The sequence below is a fragment of the Chrysemys picta genome, chromosome 2 (genome assembly GCF_011386835.1).
Source record: "Chrysemys picta bellii isolate R12L10 chromosome 2, ASM1138683v2, whole genome shotgun sequence".
In the NCBI taxonomy this organism is placed as follows: Eukaryota; Metazoa; Chordata; order Testudines; family Emydidae; genus Chrysemys; species Chrysemys picta.
Genome location: NC_088792.1, coordinates 285,722,621 through 285,747,602, shown reverse-complemented (window position 1 = coordinate 285,747,602; position 24,982 = coordinate 285,722,621). Strand labels below are relative to the sequence as shown.

The following is a 24,982-nucleotide window of genomic DNA, read 5'->3' as shown; positions in this document are numbered from 1 at the left end:
CGCGTGCCATAGGTTGCCGACCCCTGGTCTAGAGGCCCCAAACAAGATTGGTGCTCCACTGTGCAAGGCACTGTGTATATACACATAACAGACAAGCCAGACAGAAGGTGGGAGAAAAGAAATATTCTCCATTTGACAGACGGGGAATGGAGACAGAGATATTAAGTGACTTGCCTTGAGTCACACAGGGAGTCTGTGGCAGAGCTGGGAATTGAACTGAGGTCTTCCAAGTCCCAGGCCAGGGCCTTAATGAACTTTTCTGAAGCAGTCTCCCTGTACTAGCCTTACCCCTTCACTCTGAGGGCACAGGGCACCCACAGGCAGTGGTAGGTATAGAATGCTAAGTGGAATACTTCTTAGTGTAGCCTTAGAGATACCATACTGATTGGCAAGTGCTGGATCAACACTCCACACGCCCTCTCCTTTCCTTGCTATTTACTCCCATGTCTCTGTTGCAACTCTGAAATGGAGAGCATATTGCATTCCTATTGCACTTTTTAGCTAGTGCTCTCAAAGGCCTTTACAAACATTGTACAAGAAGCAGGCAGGCAGGGTATCAAGTTCACCTCCGCTAGACACCCTGTCCTCAGTTTCAGATTAAGTGAGGTTACAGACAGTTCTGTTTATGTTAAAACGTCCCACAAGGCATTATGCTTCCTGCACTATTATTTCTGTGTCCCCCTCATTTTTGCTCAGGTCCCACATTTGAACCTTGAGGGGCCAAGTGCTGAGCTGTTGCTTTGATGAATGCTACATGAAGACGTAAGATAAACAAGCCTTTAGGTGACAGCACAGCAGCCTTTGGGCTGCACGTCAGCTGTAGGATTGATACTCACAGGGGCAGTCACAAAGTGCAACGGCAGCATAGTAGTGGGAGAGGGCCTTGAAATGTTCAGACTTGACATGGACCATGGTGGCCCATGAGAAAGGTACATAATCCTTCACGTGAGCCTGGGTCATGGTCTGATGCACCAACGAGTAGACTTCTTCAACCTGCAACCATCAAAACACAGGCTATTAATGAGAAGGTTCCAATCAGACACCAGTCTAACTGTGAGGCTGTGGATTAAGAATATAAGAACAGCCATACGGGGTCAGACCAATGGTCCATCTAACCCAATATCCTGTCTTCCGACGGAGGCCAATACCAAATGCTTCAGAAGTAATGAACTGAACCAACCAGACAATCGAGTGATCCATCCCCTCTTGTCCACTCCCAGCTTCTGGAAGTCAGAGGCTAAATAGTCTTGAGGGATGGGGTGGAAGCCTCATCACTTGGGACAAAGATTAGAGTGGCCAAAGCAACAGAAAATATTCGGCAGAGAACAATCCTGCACTAGCAGTGAGAGTGTGTCAGGCAACATAGCAGGCTTTTTCCAGCTCTAACTTCTGTGGCACAACTACTTGTCTTTGTTACAATACAATGCAGTATAATTAAAATCATAACATTAAGTCAAACTTATATAGCATTTTTATCTCTAGATCTCAAAGACTGTAAAGATTATCCTCGCTTTATGCTTCGGAAAACTAAGGCACAGATGTTAAGAGACTTGACCGAGGCCACACACAATAGATCCCAGGTCTCCTAAATCCCAGAACTAAGTGAATTTAGTCCCTGACCTGTTCCACCCAGTGCATTCACAGCAGCTGAAGGAACACTCAGAGAGCCTACAGCATTAATGACCCCAAGCCAAGATATCATCCTGGCTTCACCCTGAAGTGTCATTTTAGTAGAGCTGTAAGACTCTTCAGAAATTAGGGAGGGCTCTATGGAGTCATAGCTGGAGAGTGAGCATCTTTTAAACACCCAATATATTCTTGGTCTATATTTAGCACCTGGATGGGAGTTTAACACTACATGTGGATAGCATTACTAACTGCTGTGGTGCAAAGTGGAATGATTTATGAGCTTAACCATTGTTTATGAATAGAATTAGCAAATTATCCTTAAGTAAGATTAGAAAATGCAGTTATGTCATCACAGAAAAATAGGAATGGAAGGGACCTCAATAGATCTTCAAGTCCAGCCCCCCCGGGCACTGAGGCAGGACCAAGTAAACCTAAACCATCCCCGACAGGTGTGTCTCCAACCTGTTTTTGAAAACTTTGGAAGCCTGCTCCAGAATGTAACTACCCTTATAGTTAAAAAGTTTTCCCTAATATCTAACCTGAATCTCCCCTGCTACAGATTAAGCCCATTACTTCTTGTCCTACTTTCAGTGGCCACTGAGAACAATCGATCGTGGTCCTCGTTATAACAGCCTTTAACGTATCTAAAGATTTATCAGTTCCCTCCTCCCCTGCCTTTCTCAAGACTAAACATGGCCCCCCTCCCCCTTTTTCCACTATACACACACACACACTTATTTTTTGTTGCCCTTCTCTGGACTCTCTCCATTTTGTCCACCTCTTTCCTAGAGCATGGTGCCCAGAATTGGACATAGTACTTCAGCTGAGGCCTCACCAATGCCATGTCTGACATGACATTCCTGTTAAATACACCCCCAAAATGATATTAGCCTTTTTCACAACTGCACCACATGATTGACTCATTTAATTGGTGATCCACTATAACCCCCAGTTCTTTCAGCAGTACTACCACCTAACCAGTTATTCTCCCATTTTGTATTTGAGTATTTGATTTTTTTCCCTTCTTGACTGTAGTACTTTGCACTTGTTTTAACTGACTTTCATCTTGTTGATTTCAGACCAATTCTCCAGTTTGTCAAGGTGATTTTGACTTCTAATCCTGTCCTCCAAAATGTTTGCAACCCCTCGCAAATTGGTGACATCCACAAATTTTATAAGCATACTCTCCACTCTGTTACCCAGGTCATTAATGAACTATTGACTAGTACTGGACCCAGGATCAGACCCCACAAGATATGCCTCCCCACCAGATGGGCAGCAAGCCATTGATAACTACGCTGAGTACAGTCTTTCAACCAGTTGTACACCTGTCTTATTGTAATTTAATCTAGACCACATTTCCCTAGTTTGGTTATGAGAATGTCATGTACGACTGTTAAAATCTGACTAAAATCAAGATACATCATGTCTACTGCTTCCCCTCCCCATTCTCTAGCCCAGTAACCCCATCAAAGGAAGACATTAGTCAAGAACCAATCAAGCCAAGCCAGTATAATCCATTTCTTATAACCTTATTATCCTCTAGGTGCTTACAAACTGATTAATAGTTTGTTCCAGTATTTTTCAGGTATCAAAGTTTGACTGACTGGTCTATAATTAATTCCCTGGGTCCTTTTTGTTCCCATTTTTAAAGACAGGTACTAGGTTTGCCCTTCTCCAGTCCTTTGGGACCCCGCTCATCCCGCCCCACTTCTCTTAAGAGCACAAGAACAACCATACTGGGTTCATCCAGCCCAGTATCCTGTCTGACAGTGGCCAGCGCCAGACACTTTAGAGGGAGTGAAGAGAACAGGGTAATGGAGTGATCCATTCCGGTCACGAGATTGTTTCAACTAAGGACTCATGTGACTTAGCCCCAATTCTCAGAGGATTCCTTATTTTTTGGAAATATGGATTAAGATTGAATATTTACAAGTGCTCAGCTCATGATTCAGGTGTGGAGTACCCAGGAAACCGATGGCTGCCCCTCCCGATAGCTGTGACTAATGGTTGCATTTCCCCCAGTGGGGCAATGAGTGTGCATAGCCTGCAGTGCCTCCCTTGCTCATTGCAGCAATGACAGCTCCATGTAGTCCCATCCCATCCCACTGCTTCCCCACAGGGCATGCCTCATCCCCCCAAGCCAGCTGTGCTTCCTCCAGATCTCCCCTTGCTCAAGGGTTCTGCTTGTTCCTCCCTGCTGGTTTTCCTCTCTTCCCGCCACACCCCAGACGGTTCTGCTAAGTAAAGCCACAAGAGATGGGCAGCTTTGCCGGGTTCAAACAGAAGCTGTGCAGCGATGTGTACCCTGGCTGCTTCTTGGGCAATCTGCAGCTGAGTGAAGAAGTCATTCTGGGCGCTGGTCAGGGTGACCTTCTCAAAGACACACTCCTGCACCTGCGCAATCATCAGTCGCACAAGCATGTTCAGCGAGGCAGTGCTCATGTCCAGGCTGGGGGCGTTGGAGAAGTTCTCCTTCAGGTAGTTAAAGGCACCTGCATGAATAGAAGCAGCTGGGGAGAGACATTGCAAAAGACTCTTCTGCTTACAACTCTAAAATCAAGTGGAGGACTGGCAAATGTAGGTAGCAGAGACCACCACCACCACTCAGTGGGATTAGCAGAGCAGTAGACGACGGCCACTGATACGCCTGGCACTGCATATGGTTAGGACTCATTCTCAGTGCTCTCCAAACTCTGCCTCACTTTGGTACGTTGCTCCTGCCTGCCTCGACTGTGTGTGCTCTAGAGACTCCGGCAGTGCTTAAGCTGCTCCACACCATGGCTGATCGCCGATTCCAATGTGCTGGTGAAGCCAAAGTCTGATTCTGGTAAATGGGTGCAACTGTCTAAAGGGCTCAGACTAGAGGCAATACCAGTCACACATGCCTCAGAACAACGCACTCTCCATACTGGTCATGAGGTCTTCTCACAGGGTCAGGATTGAGAGATGCATTAGCAAAACTTGGGATTTGGTGGGTTATTAGTCTGGTACTATAGCAGAGCAGGGGGCTACAGGTCAGGATTAGGGGGCACTGGCCAGACTCAATGCATCTATGAAGCATACGCTCAATAACGCCAAAGTCTCTCACTTGAAATGAACAAGTCCTCCCACCATTTTTTCCTGGGAGAAAAAACAGAATCACCAAGAAAGCTCCAAACAGCTGACTTACCAGCTGCCTTTTGAAAAGCATCTATAGCCCGGTCGACTCCTTGCAGGGTCGTGCGATCCTGCCGGGCCCCAATCTGAGTGTGCAGAGCTCCAATGTTGAAGAGCACGCTTCCCTTCTCAAACGCCAGAGCGCGCTGATGGGAAGGGACTCCAGTCAGCGAGTCATACCTAGAGACCGAGGGGAGAAGACAAATTTGTAGCTTAAAATGCAGATTTGCCAGTACGCACTGGATATCACTGGAGCATAAATTTATAAGCCTACCAAAAGGGGAACAGCCTTTTCAGCAGCTTGGAAAGCCACCCACTCTCAATGCCTATATTGGTAGAAGGGCTAGCCACAGAGATGAGACCTGAAATTTCATAGATCCCATGCCAGAAGGGACCACTGTGATCATCTAGCCTGACTGCCTCTGGAACACAAGCCAGAGAACTGCCCCAAAATAATTCCTAGAGCAGATCTTTTAGAAAAAGCATCCAATATTGATTTGAAAATTGTCAGCAGTGGACAATCCACCACAAAGGGAATGATACCATTGCACAGCGTTCCACAGAGCAGTCTATGACTTGGTGCCTGCCAGACCCGAAAACATCTCAACAAGATGTGGCACGAACAAGGAGGCCTCTGGGGCATTGATGTTTAAAAAACAAGCCTCTTTCCATTTATTATGCGCTGGATTCTTTTGTTGCTCACTGTGTGTTCATGTTTTGCTCAACTTGAAATAGAAACTATGAATGCTGTGATCACACTTTGCATTGACTGTACATCACATGCTGGAAAGGATCTCAAAGCACTTACAGACAGCAACAAGGTTACAATGCCCTTAAAGATACAGGAGCATTAAAATCCCCATTTTGCCGACTTCACTGAGTTTAAGGTCACATGGAATGTAGTGCTGGAACCCAGATCTTTATGTTAATATGCCCACCTTCTGGTGATGAGGACAGAGAGAAAAGGCCAGATTTTTGAAATATTTCAGAGGAACAAGCTCTACAGAGGGCCTGGGCATCTGGATCTATTTACCCCCAGCCCCCAAAATCAGCAATATTAAGACTACACATACACACACACTTAAAGGTCAGAACAAAAAACCCTCACTAACCAGTGAAAGAAGACGCCCAAGTTTTTATTGGGAGGGAAGAATCTGTTGTCAAGAAAGTAAAGCTGGTTGTAATATTCCATCAGAAGTTCTAGCCCCGCCTCGTTCCGGCTGGGAGTCCGCATGGCCTGTGGAAGAGGAGGGAAAAGAGTAACACATGCAGCCGTGGCTTTTAAACATCAAGAGGGGCGGAACAGTGGCAAGCGCACCGATAATTAATGGGAGACACTCCCTGCTGATCAGAGACAGGCTTGAGGGCACAGAAGTGGGATTTAAGAGGTGCAGAGGCCTTGCCTTTGGCATAGGGGAATGAAATTCATCCCATATGAAAATATCTGAGATTCTTTTACCATGATAGAAAATGACAGTACACCCGTACACTGAATGAGGCAAGGATCCTGCGGGGGGGGGGGGGGGATAGTATACGATCATAATTAAAATCTGTGCCTATGCACTTTGATATAGGAGGGCTGAAGTAAGATTTTACTGGCAAAGCATCTTCTAACTTTTGAGTGCTTGACTTTGAAACCTTAACCTCCTCTTAATACAAGTTTTTGGATCTAACCATATAGGTCCATAGTTGGCACCACTTCACCCATATGAAGCCTAAGATTAGAGGAAAGGCAAGTTAGAGACTGTCCAACTCTGGGCTGGATTATTAAGATTGACCTCAGCAAACTGAAAGCTAAGGGTGTTTTTACTGCAGCCTTGGTGTGGCAGCTACATTAATTTACCAAAACTTGGGAAAAATAGGAGATCAGATCAAATGCAGGTGTGGGAAGCAGCTCATTTTGGCTTCAAAAGGCAATTTGAGATGACAGGTTTTAAATAGATATGGGGTGGAACCAGAGAGTTCCATTATTAACAGATCCAAAATTAGTTTTTTCCATTCTAGCACTGGGCTTTTCGGCTGTAAATTGTCTGAGGTTCAGATGGTAGGGTGATATTTTAGATAAATAATTCTGACAGTTGAACCATGGTCCAATTTTAATCTTTGCTCACTAGGGCCCCAATCCTAAAGCTTGACTCATGACAGCAGACCCTTGCACCAATACAGTATTTTGTAACCTATAAACTGAAGCCGCAATTTTTCCAACGTGTGCTCCGGGGAATCCCATACCCCAACGATATAAAGCACACAAAGCACTACAGAACAGCTCTTGAAGTTGTGTGTAAAGATCACCCGTAGAATTAATGATTTGCAAAGAAGCCCCATTTTCCTCCTGAATCAGCCAAAACGGGGTGGATTTTCATTTTTAAACATGAGGAGCACAAACCTGCCGAAGCTCCATGAGCTCTTTGATTTCTTTTTCGAATGAGATGCCATCTTCCCCATAATGTTCACAGATGAGATCCTGGAAAAGGGAGGGTAAGGGGAGAGACAGGGAAAAAAATAGAAGCTTTTGGTTTTGTTTGTTGGGTGATTTCTGTGGCTACTGAACAAGCAACTGACCATCTCTCTTAGCAAAGGAGTAGATGCCTTTTGTAAACACATGGCAAACAATGCCAGGAGACCGTTCTGCAGTTCCACCACACTCCCTAACCCTGCAAAGCTTCAAAACAAAACAATGTTTATGCACAGGGGCTCTTGGAGAACTGGTTGGGCTCCCATCTGTAAGAGATTTTGGGACAGTTCTTTAGTAGCTTTTCCACTGCTTTCATCCCCTCTGTAAGTAAAAACCCAGGGGATGTGATCTGGCCTATTGTTTGCAAGGCTTTATAAACTGGTGTTACTATAATAAAAATACATTTAATAAATTTAAATTTATTTACTGAGACACATAGGCCTCTTGGCAATGGGTCCCCTGTTCTTTGCAAACAACTCATCTCAGACCTGACAAACTCACTATATCAAATACATTACTTACAGGGTATTTGTCCATAAAGGATAACATGTAAGGTCTCTGTTGAAAACTTGCAACATACTGATGTTCATAATCATGGCATGATGTATGTACATGCGATATTTAAGGAATAATGTGACTATACTGAAGTTTATGCCTTTATGTTCTTAAAGTTAAAAGGAGTCAGCAGGATGACAGCTGATTCATACAGGTGGGAGGTGCCACCCCACCTTAGTCAGAATGTCAACTCAAAAAACTTTAAGCAGGCTTACCTTTAATGGGGCCATTAAATCCATTTCCTTAGTCTCCTTTAGCCCCAAAGGAATCATAGGGACGCTGATAGATTCACTAAAACAAAAGATGACAGACAAGCAAAGTTTATATTCCCAGTCACTATTATCTTATATGTGCAAAGGATCCTCATGCTTCAGGCCATGAGTGATCACCAGCTGGGGTCAGGAAGAAATGTTACCCCTGATTAGAATGGCAAAAGGTGCAGTATGTGGGTTTTAATTTTCTCTGTAGCAGCCACTACTGGCCAGCGTCTGAGATAGTCGGGTCATTAATAAGATCCGCTGGGGGCATTTCTTATATTCTTCTCTGGCCTACTTCAGTGGCAGCCCAAATGCTATAGGCCTGAGTGTCTCAGGTTAATGGTCACTTCACCATGGTGCTGACCATGATTCCATTAAAGTCAAAGACAAAACTCCCACCTGACTTAAAAAAGGACCAGGCTGTGAGGGAGCACACAGAAGCCAGACACGAACATTCTCAGCTGTGAAGGTAGTTTTGAAAGATCTCACATCAGGAACAGCATTTTACTTTATGAGGGCTTTGGGTGCATGTTTTGCAGTGCATGGGTAAGAATCTAGTGCTTTTAGGTTGCTATTTTAAATTTTTAAAAAGCAGCCAAAAGATCAGAAACTGAATTGGCTGCAATGGTCTAAAGCAGGGGTTCTCAAACTGGGGGTCAGGACCTCTCAGGGGGTCACGAGATTATTACATGGGGGGGTCACGAGCGGTCAGCCTCCACCCTAAACCCTGCTTTTCCTCCAGCATTTATAATGGTGTTATAAATTAAAAACACTTTAATATATAAGTGGGGGGAGGTCGCACTCAGAGGCTTGCTATGTGAAAGGGGTCATCAGTACAAAAGTTTGAGAACCACTGGTCTAAAGTGTCTTAATGAACAGCTCTTGGGAGACAGGCAAAGATCAGGGATCCAGCAACTCCTGGGTTCCAATCCCAGTTTTGACACTTAAGTGATTTGCCAAAGGGGGTAGAAATTAGGATGGCTTAAGTTCCTGCCACCGATAAAATGGGGATTTAACATTGGCCTACAATCACAGGATCAGTTAATGTTTGTAAAGCACTCTGAAGATGAGAAGTGTTCATTAAGGTGTGCCTTGTAAATGGTTTACAACTTCAACATTTAAAAAGAGGATTCCTGTCGAGTAGTTTAGGGCCAGCATTTCAATGGTTGCAAGATAACGATCAAGCCAGGGCTGCCTTTTAAAACTGGAAAAATCTGAATTTTAATTTCATGTCTTTGTAGCAGCAGCAGGTCACTGGGCCTGCAGCACATTATAGTTTGGCAAAGAGACCACCCCAGTCTAGGTTCAGATCTGTTTGCAGTAAAGCTCAAGCCTCTTCCTATAGTGGGCAGGATCTGAACATTAAAACCAAGAACGCCAATGCTGGGAAAGTTCAGATTGGGTCCTGGATACCAAATCTCCATATTTGGATCAAGAGGCTGGGTTTTGCCTATTAGAGATACAGGGCCCAATTCTGCACTCTGCTGTAATTCCATTGACTTGTAAAGTAGAGCAACTCCTAGTCCCCAGGTGTGAGAGCAGAATCAGGCCCTCCAAGTACAGCCCTCGATTAGCAAGGTTTGGTTTGGGACCCTCTCCCCCCATCTCTAGAGAGTATTAACCAAATACAAGTGCCCCTTCAAAAGTCCACGATTATATCTGCAAATAAGATTCCTGTACAGATGAGAAAGTACAGCAAAGTGAGCCCCAAGCAATGATAATCCCACTTCTAGCTGCTTCAGTGATGGACCCTTTGCGGTGTAAATCAGTAGATGGAGATTTTTCCATCAGGCCTCCTCTTTTGCACAAACCACAACTTGCCTAATGGACCTACAATTGTTTATTTAAAGTTGGGAACTTATCTAATCCTCTTTACAGGGACATGCTAGCGCAAACACACACAGCCTCCCAAAGGACTGGTTCAAAGAGGCAGGAAAGGCTAGTGGAGTGAGATCTGGAGGGGGTCACACAGGGTCAGGACCATTACAGTCAGTGTTTACACAATAACAGGTTATTTAACCTAGGTCTGTCATTAACACCAACAGCTTATCAGCAGTTTCTGAAATATCACATGGTCATGAAAAATGGGGGGGAGGAGAGGAAGAGAAAAACAAACATGCACATCTAGGTCTGTTCATACTTACTCAGTCACTGAATAAACAGCCTCCTGAGAGCTATAATGAGTGTGGAAAAGGGGTTATCACTTTTTCTCTAATGAGATTTCAGTTTGATCCAAATGCCACAAAATAAACGAAGAGGGTTTTGTTTGGTGTTTTTTAAAACTACAGAAAACAGGGCCTTTGAGGGCAGTTACAAAGACTAAGGCTATTTCTACACTGGGCAAGTGAACGACAAAGCTTGTGTCTTTCAGAGGTGTTTATTTAAAAAAAACACACCACACAACTCCGAAAGACAAAAGTTTTGCCAAAAACAAGACACTCTCCTGCCGACAAAGCTAATGCTGCTCGTTGGGGGTAGAAGTGTTTTGTTGGCAAGAGAGCTGACAAACAGCGGCTACGGTGCACGCCTTTAGCAACACAGTCATGTCACTAAAAGTTGCATAGTGTAGACATCTTACTGCGGCAGCACTGTAACGTGGCTGTGTAGTCATGGCACCAGCTCTCCCAGCGCTGTAAAAAACCCACACCTACGAGGGGAGTGGCTCCCGGCCCAGTACACCAGTACTGGTGTTCGCTTCCCGGCTCTTTGAGCTCTGGTCAAGTGAAAAATTCTCTAAGTTATATCTACACTGCCACTTTACAGCGCTGAAACTTGCATCGCTAGGAGGAGAGGGGGAGGAAGGTTCACACCCCTGAGCGAGAAAGTTTCAGCGCTGTAAGGTGGCAGTGTAGACAAGACCTAGGACTACTTGCCAGGAAGTCACACTAGCACAGGAGCAGAACGATATCCCCCTGCCTGCCTGGGGTCGTTAGGAATCACCTGCATCATTTACTAATTTGGATGACTGAGTCAAGGGATCGATTCTGAACCCTTATTCACCTCAAGCAGCTTTTATGCAAGTAGTCTCAATTCAGCTGCCCTGAATCAGGCGAGTAATCACCTGACCAAGCACTAAAGTGGGGAAAGGCTGCAACATCTGGCCCTTCGATATTAGTGGTTGCATACCACTGGGGAAGAGGGAAAAAAACCTCCAGTGTTGGATATAGTTAGCCGCATTCAGAGGTCACCGTGTGGCCCCTGATGGGAGATGAGGGTGCTCACGGTGCTTCCCTACATTATTAAATCTAGCTCTTGCGTGCCCAGCACATGGGCAGGCCACCCAGTCAGTCCCTGGGGGAGAGGTTCTGTTTTACTTTCACTATCTCTATAATGAGCTGCAAACTGAGAGCAGTTCATACTTTACCATTGCTTTCAGGCAACCCTCTTGGAGCACAAAACCTCCCCTCTGCTAACTTCACCCGATTCGAAACACAAGTATTAGGAAGGAACAAGGGACATCAAGACAGCTACATGGGCAGCACCCTCTGAACTGCTTTATAGTGAACCAAGGTGTGCGCATATGTTTGCGGGGGGGAGGGGGAGGGCAGGGGTGCATTTCAAGCTCCGAGACTGCTGCACCATCCCTGATATTTATACCTCAGGCATTTCTTCCCTTCTCATCCAGATAAACTGCTCCGCTGAGACGTCCCAGCATGTTAGCTTGCTGCTGGCTAGGGTGCTAGGACTACCTCTACTGTGAGTCAAGCAGATGAGGTTGCTGGTAAGCACTTCAAAGCAACCATGTGCTGCAATTAATGAAAGGTCTGGCCTCTTAAAAAAAAAAAATCGAATGGGGAAATAAAAGCATGTGAATAATCCACTTCACAAGAAGCAAAGCACCAAGAAAAGGAGGCTAAGGACCTAGGTAGGAATGTTTTTAATTACTTTCATTACATACTCAAGCTTTACCTGCAGAGCAAATCGTGTGTTGGGGGATTTTGCTTACATACCCTCTGGTTTGAGGAGAGATTATTTTGATACATTTAAGACCTGCATTACTCCTCCTGTATCAGCCTTCTGTACCTGTAAAGCACCATCTATCTCAAAGCACTTTACAAACATTAGCTGATAAAGCCTCAGGGTTATCATCCCCATTTTACAGATCGAGAAACCCAGGCTGAGAGAGAATCAAGGACACACTCAAGGCTTCAGAGCAAGTCATTGGAAGGGCTGATCCAAATCCCAGATCTCCCAACTTTCAGTCCAGTGGTACCCACTGGTTACACGGAAGCAAGACAACACTGACACCCCAAATGTGCAAACAGCAGGAACTGTATTAATAAGGCCAGTGTATCTCCTCAAATCCAGCCCTGCTCTCAGCTTCCTTGCCTGCTGTATTCCAGCTAGGAGCAGGGATATAATTTGTGTGGGAGAGTGTGTAGGGACCGTTGCTTATATGGGCAGCTGCATATACAACATATACACACAGACCACATCCACTTCACCCAAAGCCAAACACCCCAATGTCTACTGTGAAGGAGGCATGGGTGGGGTAAGAAGGTCTCTCCACAACTTTCCTGAGGAATGGGCCCCAGCTTCTACTGTGCAAACGTATTGAGGCTTACTGCAGACTGAGCATATTGCTAGCTAGGTACAGGGTATTTCTATTATGCCCATCACCATGGCGTCTTGGCACCTGGGTGCCTAGCACACCTGATTTCCAAGGGCTTTGACCAGTGTTCCCTCTAATTTTTTAGATGATTGTGCGGAATGCTTTTTGTTATGTGAACCAATATGGAGGTGATGTGTGGCGGGGGTGGGGCCGAGGAGTTCAGAGCTAAAGCAGAGGGTTGGGCTTGGGGTGCAGGGGGTGAGGCCTCTGGCTGGGGGTGCATGCTCTGGGGTGGAGTCAGGGATGAGGTGTTCGCAGTGCAGGCTTCCCCAGGGCTGCAGCAGGGAGAGAGACTCCCCCTAGCCCTCTCCCCGCCGCAGCGGCCTCAGAGGAGAGGCGCCTCGCCCTGCCGCAGCCCTGCACACCCCAACTTTCTCCCCGCTCACCTTCTACCGCTCTCTTCTCCAGGCCCCTTAGAGGGAACTTAGGTGTTGACCACTTTCTTCATTTTCCTGGGCCCTGCAACTCTAGCAACTTTCTTGGTCAGCTTGGTGACCTGCCTCCCCATACACCTTACCTGTCATTCTGGTAGACGTCCACACAGCTGTTCAGTTCTTCTAGTTCTTCCTTCAGTAACTGCAGATTGGAATTAACATAGCTAAGCTCCAAGGCTACTGTTTCTTTTACTTTGTGATTGCTTGTGGCCCTGAAAATAAAAAGGAGACAGAGCACAGGAGGAATGGTCTTAGGAAGTGGTCCACAAGATAAAAGCCACTGATCTACCACATTCAAACCACAAGCCTTCAGCTGCCACTAGAACAACATGCACCACTTTATGCATATAGGCCATTTCAGAGTCTCTCAAGGTGCCTTCCAAACTAATGAGTAAAGCTTCCGAATACTCCAACAAGGTAGAGAAATGTTATTCCTATTTTGGAGTCAGAAACCGAGACCAAGACCTTTGAAATGAGCCAGATGCCCAGATCTCTCACACTGGGTCAGTGACAGAGCTGGGAGAGAACCCAGGAACCATGCTTGCTCTTGGACTCCTGCTCTAACCACTACATAACCTTTGGTACTTCCACTGAGCTTCACAAAATGCATTTTGGAACACAAGCTTTCCAGAGTCTGAAGACTTTCCACCTATCATGATGGAAAAATAGGAGTTAGCAGGCAGAGACTGAGAGGTTGAAAGACGAAAGAGCAACTTGGCGGGGGTGTGGGAGGGAGGAGGAGGAAAAGGCTCTGTGGGCTGGTCTACATGGTGGGGGGAAAATCGATCTAAGATACGCAACTTCAACTACGCTATTCACATAGCTGAAGTCGAAGTATCTTAGTTCGACTTACCTGGCCATGCTCACAGCGGCAAGTCGACCGCCGCGGCTCCCCTGTCAACTCCGCTTACTCCTCCTGCCGAGGTGGAGTACGGGTGTCGATTTGGGGATCGATTTATCGCGTCAAACGAGATGCAATAAATCAATCCCCGATAGATCGATTACTACCCGATGCGGCGGGTAGCGTAGACGCAGCCTGTGTGACGCAGCTGGGTCTGCAGTGGGACATGGTATCCTGACTCCCTTCAGCTTCTCTTAGGAGATATTTATTTCTAGCAGTGTCCCCAGCCTAGCAGCTAGGACAGTGCCCAGCAGCCTCCGTGGCCTGTTCTGCTAGGTGGCAGCAGCAAAGCAGCTTTCAGACTGCCTTCAAGTGAGGCTGCACACAATCGCAAACTGGAGTATTTAGTTTAAAAAGACAAACATGGGCAAGGATTGGTATTTAACTCTGTGGGAGTCTCAGAATTCCACAGTGTGGTCTAGGGCAGTGGTTCTCAACCTTTCCAGATACTGTACCCCTTTCAGGAGTCTGACTTGTCTTGCATATCCCAAGTGCCACCTCACTTAAACTACTTGCTTACAAAATCAGACATAAAATACAGAAGTGTCACAGCACGGGGTTACTGAACTATTGCTTACTTTCTCATTTTTACTATATAATTGTTAAATAAAAACAATGAGGATATAAATATTGTACTTCCATTGGAGTGTGATACTTGAGGCTGTTTTTCACTTGTGAGCCTTGTCATTTGGCAGCCAGAGAGCAGCAGCTGCTGTCCGGGCGCCCAGCTCGGAAAGCAATGCCACCACCACCAGCAGCACAGAAGTAAGGGTGGCATGATATGGTATTGCCACCCTTACTTCTGCGCTAGTGCTGGTGGAGGCACTGCTTTCAGAGCTGGGTGGCTGGAGAGCAGCAGCTGCTAGATAGGGCATTCGTGTTTGCAGTGCAGTAGGACTATTGTTTTAAATCCCGCTCCAGCCCCGCCCTGCAGTACTCACTCCCGCTCCGTCCTGCACTGTTCGTTGAATTGTTATCTTGCTCCTGCTATTATGGCAGCAGCTCCTGCAGGACCCGCAGGATCCCAGTCCCACTGCAGGGCTCTAGAGCCCGTTATAAAACTAGGCAAATATCTAGATGTGCTGACGTACCCCCTGAAAGACCTCTGCATACTCCCAGGGGTACGCATACCACTGGTTGAAAACCATAGGTCTAGGGCCACCCAGTATGTGGGATGGGGCAAGCTCACCTTTTTAAAAAGTTTCCTGACATTCTAAAATCATGCTCTTTTTTCTGCCTCAACATCAGGTTTGAACATATGACAGAATGCAAACTGGAGAGGGATGGAGGCAGGGAACATGCTGCGCCCTTACAGATAAGTATGAAGGCATACTTTTATGAATCATTAATGATAATAATACACTAATGCCCAGAGTCCCCTAGCAAGATTGGGGCCCCACTGAGCTGGGAGCTGTATGAAAATACACACTCCCTTCCCTAAAGGGCTTACAGTCCAAATAGACGAGAGAGGATGGGAAGGGAAACAGAGGCTCAGGAAGGTAAATTGAGTAGCCCAAGGTCACAGCAATTCAGTGGGAGAGCCAGATTCTAATCCAGTGACCTTCCCATTAGAAAACATTGCCGTCTTGTCCCTATATGCATGATCATACAAAAATTAGGTTGCAAAGTCAAGCCCTCATAAGTTAGAAAACATCAGAATTAAGCTTGCCTGTGCAACCTTATTTCAGCCCCTTGTGTGCATGCGCCATGATTAACCTTGGCAGAACTCAATCTGTATTTTATTTTTTATAATTTTGACAGATCTGTTTATTTTCAAGCATTTTTTCTATTTATCAATTTAAATTTTCATAGTTGTGAAAAATTATGGGGGGGGAACAGACAATGACAACTGATGTTGAGATTTAGAAGTTAAAACTTTATAACTGTTAAAACAAACATGTTGAAATATATAAAGTGAATATCCTTAAGTCAAAAAGTTCAAACAGCATTTTGTCTTACTTTGCGCCTCTCTAAATTTCTATCATTGATGGACTTTTTGACAATGTGTGTGTGTATATATGGTGAAATTGACATTTACCAATAAAACCCTAATCCTTCCGCACCTAAGTATGCTAGTCTTTAATTACATGATCATACACTATTTTTTCGACAGGACCCCTGCCTTACTCAGTGAACAGGATGGGCCTGCTTTGGGGATTAATCAGCACTGTGCCGTGAAGGAGACTGGTCTGTAGGACCTCTGGTCTCATTTGCTGCAGTAGTTAGAAGGTGGGTGGTGAACGAGCCAGGGGATTTCAGGAAGAGAAAGCATGGTCTCACGATCAAGGCACTGAATACAGCTCTGGATTCTGTCCCTGCCTCCGCCACAGAGTTCCAGTGATACCAGACAAGCCAGTATCCCCGATACAGGCTCAAATCTTATTACACATACACACTTTCAACTGAGATTCCACACTTCCACATCATTTTTAGCTCTTTTAGGTGTAATTCTTAGATATGAAAAGTGCAGCCTTTCCAGTGCAAATAGCAATATATTGCAGCTCAAAGCCTGTTCTTTGGTCACTCCATAGCAGCATCCTGCTGAATGCCCTGCTTTCTCTCCCATTTATTTAACATCAGCAGATGTAAACATGAAGAATGGATTTCAGCTGCAATGAGTCGCCTGCTTTGATGAGACAGCTTTTCAAGCCAATTGCACCTTTATCAGCTCAGAAAAAAAAAAAACAGGAAGAGAGAACCTGGTGGCAGGGGAAAGCTGACAACACTTAAACTGTCTGCTGAAACATGTTCTAGTCTCTCACGCTAAATCAAGTTGGGCCTCTATTCAGCTGAGTCCAGCCAAAAAAAGGACAAGGCCATACCTCAGCCTGGCTCAGGGCTAAGCCTCTGGCAAGTTGTGTTCACAAACGCCACGATCCAGTAACAGATAAAACCACTGCATAAAGCACAGGGGTTCTAAGTATTCTACCATCTATTATTTCTTTACTGATTGCATCCCAGATCAGTGATATCAGCCTTCCCATAACTTTGCCTGCCTAGGATAACCTGGTCTATATTTTCCTGGGTCATCCGTTTACCTTTCCAGTCCTCTGGAATTTCCCCCGTGTTCCAAGTTTTGTTAAAAATAACATAAGTGGTTCAGAGAGCTCCCGGCCAATTCGGTTTAACATCCTCCTTCGTTACTGATAGAATTATCGCCATATATCGTCCTACTTCTTTCCAAGTAGGGAACAGAAGTAGTTATTGAACACTTCTGCCTCTTGCATCAAGATTGAGAATTTTCCCATACTTGTCTATGCCATTGCTACGATTTCATTTGTTCCCAATATATTTAAAGAATTGTTTGTTATTGTCTAACTGGCCATCGATTTTTTTTATTGACATTTAGCTTCTTTTATCAATTATGTGCAATTTCTAATTGCTGGTTTGTACACTATCAGCTTACCCATTTATTTTTCTCCCATTTTTCTAAATTGCTGCTTTCACCTCCTTTTAAGCAGGATGGATTTGTAATGAAAGAGGCCTTGTTTCATGAATGCAGAATTGGGGAGGGAGGGGAAGAGGATTTGGATATATGAAACACTTCGCTCTGAGTTTTCATTTGCATTTTTACATCTAAAATGTTTACTCCCAGCGAATTTTGCTCATAATTTTTTTCAGCTTTTGGAAAAATCAGCTTTTTAAAGTGCCAAGTGTATAGGTTACGGGTCAGACTATATTCGGTTTGCAAATGAAATTAGCTAGGCAGCAGCACTTCAGAAAGGTCTGGTATTGAATCGATCCATCTTAGCTAGGACACGGTGTGACGTTGTGCAGTCTATATGGTTTTATAAAAACATGATAATAAGTGAATATAATGTAACTGGGATGTGCTTCATGCAAAAGGTCTCTTGTGAGATATCATTACAAAGTTTATAATCTACTGAGTGTGATCATCCGATTTGTATAAATGTACCACTCTTGTAACTAAAACTAGAAATATAAAATATAACTGAGGGCCTATTGTAATTATGTAAAGTGTGGGCCATTAATGGTGGTTTGGAATCTTGACTCCCATTAACCAGGACAATTGTCTGCAGATGGCTGTGTTTACCTGTAAGTCTTCCTGTATACGTGTGTGCTGGCAAGTGGGCAATGAAGTCTTGCAGTGACATGTGATCATGTCACCTGAACTGTAATCCATCTTTAACCTGGTGCTTTTCCAGTGAGGGGGGGTGGAAACCCAGAGGGACAAAGGGTTCCCACCTTATGCAAAAGATATATAAAGGGATGGAAGAGAACAGAGAGGAGCCATCATGAAGAATCCCCTAGCTATCACCTGAGCTGGAACAAGAGCTGTACCAGCGGAAAGAATTGTGCCCAGGCCTAGAAGGTGTCCAGTCTGAGAAAAACTTACTGAAGCATCTCTGAGGGTGAGATTATCTGTATTTAGTTTGATTAGACATAGAATTGCGCATTTTATTTTATTTTGCTTGGTGACTTACTTTGTTCTGTCTGTTACTGCTTGGAACCACTTAAATCCTATTTTCTGTATTTCATAAAACACTTTTTATTTAGTAATTTACTCAGAGTATGTATTAATACCTGGGGGAGCAAACAACTGTGCATATCTCTCTATCAGTGTTATAGAGGGCGAACAATTTAGGAGTTTGCCCTGCATAAGCATAAGCTTTATGCAGGGTAAAACGGATTTATCTGGGTTTAGACCCCATTGGGACTTGGGCATCTGAGTGCTAGAGACAAACACACTTCTGTAAGCTGTTTTCAGGTAAACTTGCAGCTTTGGGACAAGTGATTCAGACCCTGGGTCTGTGTTGCAGCAGACGGGAGTGTCTGGCTCAACAAGACAGGGTGCTGGAGTCCTGAGCTGGCAGGGAAAACAGGAGCAGGGGTAGTCTTTGCACATCGGGTAGCAGCTCACAAGGGGGTTTCTGTGATCCAACCCATCACACACGGCACCTTCCATATATAGATTCATAGATTCTAGGACTGGAAGGGACCTCGAGAGGTCATCGAGTCCAGTCCCCTGCCCGCATGGCAGGACCAAATACCATCTAGACCATCCCTGATAGACATTTATCTAACCTACTCTTAAATATCTCAAGAGATGGAGATTCCACAACCTCCCTAGGCAATTTATTCCAGTGTTTAACCACCCTGACAGTTAGGAACTTTTTCCTAATGTCCAACCTAGACCTCCCTTGCTGCAGTTTAAACCCATTGCTTCTGGTTCTATCCTTAGAGGCTAAGGTGAACAAGTTTTCTCCCTCCTCCTTATGACACCCTTTTAAATACCTGAAAACTGCTATCATGTCCCCTCTCAGTCTTCTCTTTTCCAAACTAAACAAACCCAATTCTTTCAGCCTTCCTTCATAGGTCATGTTCTCAAGACCTTTAATCATTCTTGTTGCTCTTCTCTGGACCCTTTCCAATTTCTCCATATCTTTTTTAAAATGCTGTGCCCAGAACTGGACACAGTACTCCAGCTGAGGCTTAACCAGAGCAGAGTAGAGCGGAAGAATGACTTCTCGTGTCTTGCTCACAACACACCTGTTAATACATCCCAGAATCATGTTTGCTTTTTTTGCAACAGCATCACACTGTTGACTCATATTTAGCTTGTGGTCCACTATAACCCCTAGATCCCTTTCTGCCGTACTCCTTCCTAGACAGTCTCTTCCCATTCTGTATGTGTGAAACTGATTTTTCCTTCCTAAGTGGAGCACTTTGCATTTGTCTTTGTTAAACTTCATCCTGTTTACCGCAGCCCATTTCTCCAATTTGTCCAGATCATTTTGAATTATGACCCTGTCCTCCAAAGCAGTTGCAATCCCTCCCAGTTTGGTATCATCCGCAAACTTAATAAGCGTACTTTCGATGCCAATATCTAAGTCGTTGATGAAGATATTGAACAGCGCCGGTCCCAAAACAGACCCCTGCGGTACCCCACTCGTTACGCCTTTCCAGCAGGATTGGGAACCATTAATAACAACTCTCTCAGTACGGTTATCCAGCCAGTTATGCACCCACCTTATAGTAGCCCCATCTAAATTGTATTTGCCTAGTTTATCGATAAGAATATCATGCGAGACCGTATCAAATGCCTTACTAAAGTCTAGGTATACCACATCCACAGCCTCACCCTTATCCACAAGGCTCGTTATCCTATCAAAGAAAGCTATCAGATTGGTTTGACATGATTTGTTCTTCACAAATCCATGCTGGCTGTTCCCTATCACCTTACCACCTTCCAAGTGTTTGCAGATGATTTCCTTAATTACTTGCTCCATTATCTTCCCTGGCACAGAAGTTAAACTAACTGGTCTGTAGTTTCCTGGGTTCTTTTTATTTCCCTTTTTATAGATGGCCACTATATTTGCCCTTTTCCAGTCTTCTGGAATCTCTCCCGTCTCCCATAATTTCCAAAGATAATAGCTAGAGGCTCAGATACCTCCTCTATTAGCTCCTTGAGTATTCTAGGATGCATTTCATCAGGCCCTGGTGACTTGCAGGCATCTAACTTTTCTAAGTGATTTTTAACTTGTTCTTTTTTTATTTTATCTGCTAAACCTACCCCCTTCCCATTAGCATTCACTATGTTAGGCATTCCTTCAGACTTCTCGGTGAAGACCGAAACAAAGAAGTCATTAAGCATCTCCGCCATTTCCAAGTTTCCTGTTACTGTTTCTCCCTCTGGTGCAACCTCCCAGGGAATGGTCAACCATTCATTAAGGGTGAAATTTACCTTTCTGCAGAAAGTCAGCACAAGGCCAATGCACTGCTTAAAACAGAACAGTTTCTAGTTTTCATACTAGACTCTGCACAAGGGTGCATTTTGATCTCATTAAGTACATACCTTATATAACTATGAGTCTTGGTCAATCTGAGGAGTTATCAAATGTTTGCTTAGTTAATTCTTTGTACAGAGATATTAAAAATATGGTTTATTGCCAACCCCTTAATCGCTTCAATTACTTTGCTGAGCCAGTGGTATTTGAACAAGACGGGGAAAGGACTTTCATTGTTTAACTGTCTCAGGGTAGGTCTACACTTACTCGGTAGTTTGGCGGCAAGCAAATCGAACTTCTGGGTTCGACTTATCGCGTCTTGTGTGGACGAGATAAGTCGAACCCGGAAGTGCTCACCGTCGACTGCGGTACTCCAGCTCGGCGAGAGGAGTACGCGAAGTCGACGGGGGAGCCTGCCTGCCGCTTCTGGACCGAGGTAAGTTCGAACTAAGGTACTTGGAACTTCAGCTACGTTATTCACGTAGCTGAAGTTGCGTACCTTAGTTTGAATTGGGGGGTTAGTGTAGACCTGCCCTCAGTCAGTTTATTTATCTGTCAAACAAAACCTACTACACCATGCAACAAAACTGCATTTTATTTCAAACACACCATTCACTGGAGTGTCATTCCTCTTTTCTAAGAAGCTACAAACAGATCATTTTAAGGAGTATGGTTGTGTCTACAATGGGAACTTGTCCTAACTCCAACAGCTCATTTCCAGCCACCCACATAGCTGTAAACCCTGCACCACCAACTAGTACAAATCACAGCTTTCCTTGACTACATTTTGGGTTTGCAGTGGTAGACAAGGCCAGAAGTCTTCAGTGCTAACCATTGGAGAACAAGGTCACATCCTTAAAGCTGTGGAAAAATAGCAATACTTTACTAAATGACTTAATTTCAGATGATTTTATGAGTCAAGTTTTGGTTTTCCATTCACTCAAAACTTCAAAATCTGAGATTTCATGGCCAACCTCTGCTCAGAAGGGATCTGTTTAATCTCAAAAACAGGCTCACCAAAGAGTTACCAGTGGGAAAGGTGTGCAAACTGCTGAGCCAAACACTTCAGCGGCCTGAAAAAGAGCAACATCAGGGTGTTTTGCTTCCTAACTTGGCCCAGGTGTGCCTCATACTCCCCGACAAAGTAATTAAGTTGCCTGTGTTTTGCCTTGCATTCCTTCTAGCTCCCCCACTCTTTTTGACCTATGCTGGATTTGAAATGCCGATGTTAGGAGGAGGGGAACTACTTGCTGCCCACATTCTTGGATGCCCTATGAATGGCAGGTATCATCACTCCGATTCAGGATTTTGATAGAAACAGCACACCCTGGCACATTCCTGCTGACATGGAACATTTCTCCTTGGTTTTATGAAGCAGGGTCATGCAGAAAAGGACACAGCAAGTCTTTTTAATTAGATGAGGCATAACATCCAGGAGCAACCTAGAGCTTCTCTATATGGCGGGGTACTGTGCACTATGGGGGTGTGATTTTGATATACCAATTAATGCGTAACACGTTAGTGTATGTGTAGACCCTGCTGGTGCATACTACGAGTTCCCCAGTGAGCAGCAGCAGGGTCTACACAGACCAATTAAAGCACAACTTATTAGTATGCTTAGAAATCACTTCCCCATGTTGTGCATTTCCCCACCATGCAGAAGTGGAGGATGAGAAGTGTCCAGAAGTTGAAGCCACCAATAAAGCATTACCAGGTCAGCAGCACAGCACAGGGTTATGTTCTTCCTTTCTGGTTTCTAGTCATGCTGCAAAAGGAGGTAGGGAGAAAGCCCTAGCCACACGAACAGACTCATAATTAACAGGGAGAGTCTTATTTAGTCACCTTATCTATCCCCCAATTGACCAGTATAGGAAACAATGGCAGAATATCCAGAATATACTCTTCCCCTCTCCAATACAGGTAGCCTGGTAACATCGAGTCACTAGTCTTTGTAAGCGAACAAACGGATACATTTCTAGTGCACGTCACTCTCTCTTGCTAAAGAGGAGCATAATCAGTCTAAACTAAGAGGCAATTCAGAATGGTAGCACATAGGTGTTCAGTGCTCACTTGAAGAGGTTTTCTGCCCCAGCTCGCATTCTCATCTCCTTGTTGATCTGTTGGTTAATTCGTGCGCGGCGGTGCTGCAGTTTGCTGCGCTGGGTCTGTGCAAAGGGATCGCAGCCCTGCTAAGAGAAAAAAAAAGATGGTCACAACATATCCTGTTCAAACATGACATCTTCAAACTCAGAACAGCCTTGCTATCCCACCCTGCTATGCCACCAACCTCATCTGTTTCTTCTTCAAATCCGCCCTGGAGACCCATTGCTTCTGCTCTGCCCACAAGCAGCGAGTCAACAGATAATAGTTTAAAACAAAAGCCTCTGCTATTCTTTCCTCCAGGTTTGATCATCTTCACTTTGTGTCAAAGTGCCAAGGACAATGACATGGCTTAATAAACAACACACATGGTGTGAAGTGTAGTTTTAGTTCACAATATATCTACACAGCCGACATCAAAGCGCTGCGGCTCCAGCGCTGGGAGTGCTGTAATAAAACCACCTCCGCGAGGGGAATAGCTACCAGCACTGGGAGCATGGCTCCCAGCACCGGAGCACTTAGAGAATTTTTTCACTTCAAGGTCCCAGAAGCAAAGACAAGGTTTTCATCTCGAGGCCAAAAGACCAAAAACATCAAGACACTGGATCACGGCCTTGGATAGACCAAGAGACTACCTACACTTGACCAGAGCTCGGAGAGCCGAGACTGCCACTTTACAGCGCTGAAATTTGCATGGCTCAGGGCGGGTGTTTTTTCACACCCCTGAGCGAAAAAGTTTCAGCACAGTAAGTGGCAGTCTAGACAAGAATCAGGGGGTAGCCGTGTTAGTCTGTATCTACGAAAACAACAAGGAGTCTGGTGGCACCTTAAAGACTAACAGATATATTTGGGCATAAGCTTTCGTGAGTAAAAACTTCACTTCTTTGGATGCATCCGAAGAAGTGAAGTTTTTAGTCTAGACAAGGCCTTACTTTCACAAGGGTGGGTTTGCTATCTGCTACCTACTGAATACTTCAGTCCCCCTCTTGCCTTTATCTGCATCATTCTTAGAGATCTGCATCTAACCCAGACAGCCGCTGAAATATTCCAGCTATCACTTAATTACAATCACTTGCTCCCCCTTAGCACTCCCTTCTACAATACTGAATGACACCACTTGCTCACCTCCGTTCCCTTGATATCAACACTAGCACTATATTTCAAATGCCTCATTCCTTTCAGCAAATGACAATAAATAGTAACACTGACGATCACCGCAGTAAGCCACCTACTGAGGTTATTCAGTGATTCAAGCGCTCAGGGAAACAACGGAGCCTTTTGAAAGTGTGTTAGTGTGGTCTGGTACCATTGTTGCTTAGATTGCCTGGATTACTAGGTGGATATCCAGGTAGTTTTAACAATATGGGATCTCAGGAGATAATATATGTTGTCTCCTTTACAGGACTTTATCAGATGGCCATAGCATGAAAGATTTAGGATGCCAGCCCTGGGAGCCTCAGATCACAGTAAATCTATAACTGCAGCCTGGACACTAGCATCCTGGTTTTCCATGGGTGATGAGCTCCTGCTGAATTCAGAAGGATTTGAGCTTGCTCAGCAACTCTGAAAATCAGGGCATTACTTTTAAATGTAACCCATTTATCACTTTTATTCTCTCCTCCACTCCCTCCCCCCCCCACCCAAAAATTTCTTTGAGTCAGTTTCTTTATAGGCAGGGAATTGTTATGAGTTTAATCATCACTTTGGGGAATAGTAAATATACATTATCTTGAAGTTTCACAAGGGGAGGGAAAGAAATATTAGCGGGTACTCCCAACAGAAACACTGTCAGGAGGAGGATCTCAGATTCCACAGTGACATAAAAGCTCTACCCACACAGAAAGATTGAATTGCTCCTCACACAATAGAAAATAAATGGTGAAATGTGCTCCCTAGGAGTGCCATGGACCTAAATAAAGAGCCTTTTTTGGAGGGGTCCAAGGCAGGGGAGTTGTGTTAAGATGGAGACCTGGAAGTCTGCTATTCTTATGTTAATGTCAGATAACTTGCACCAACAAAACCACCCACGCCAGTTTACACATATAGGGTGAATTTCACCCCAGTGCAGCCAGCACAGGTCCTACTTCAGTTCTGCCTAGGGCAAGTGCTGGCCCCCAGCACTGGGAGTGGG

At 44.8% G+C, this 24,982-nt stretch overlaps 1 protein-coding gene across 7 annotated transcripts in view; it reads right to left on the bottom strand.

The window, feature by feature from the left end:
* RHPN1 (rhophilin Rho GTPase binding protein 1) overlaps positions 1-24,982 on the bottom strand; it is a 59,301-nt gene that overhangs the window by 23,723 nt on the left and 10,596 nt on the right. For 5 of the 7 annotated variants that reach the window (XM_005291095.4, XM_065586337.1, XM_042860932.2 and 2 more), the window contains exons 2-9: positions 22,822-22,940; positions 13,185-13,313; positions 8,014-8,089; positions 7,175-7,252; positions 5,901-6,025; positions 4,802-4,968; positions 3,937-4,124; positions 837-993 (exon numbers count right to left, since the gene is read on the bottom strand). In XM_005291095.4, the coding sequence (XP_005291152.2) occupies positions 837-993; positions 3,937-4,124; positions 4,802-4,968; positions 5,901-6,025; positions 7,175-7,252; positions 8,014-8,089; positions 13,185-13,313; positions 22,822-22,940 (1,039 nt within the window). The remainder of the gene's footprint in view (positions 1-836; positions 994-3,936; positions 4,125-4,801; positions 4,969-5,900; positions 6,026-7,174; positions 7,253-8,013; positions 8,090-13,184; positions 13,314-22,821; positions 22,941-24,982) is intronic. The other 2 variants (XM_065586334.1, XM_042860931.2) reach the window with 1 other exon arrangement.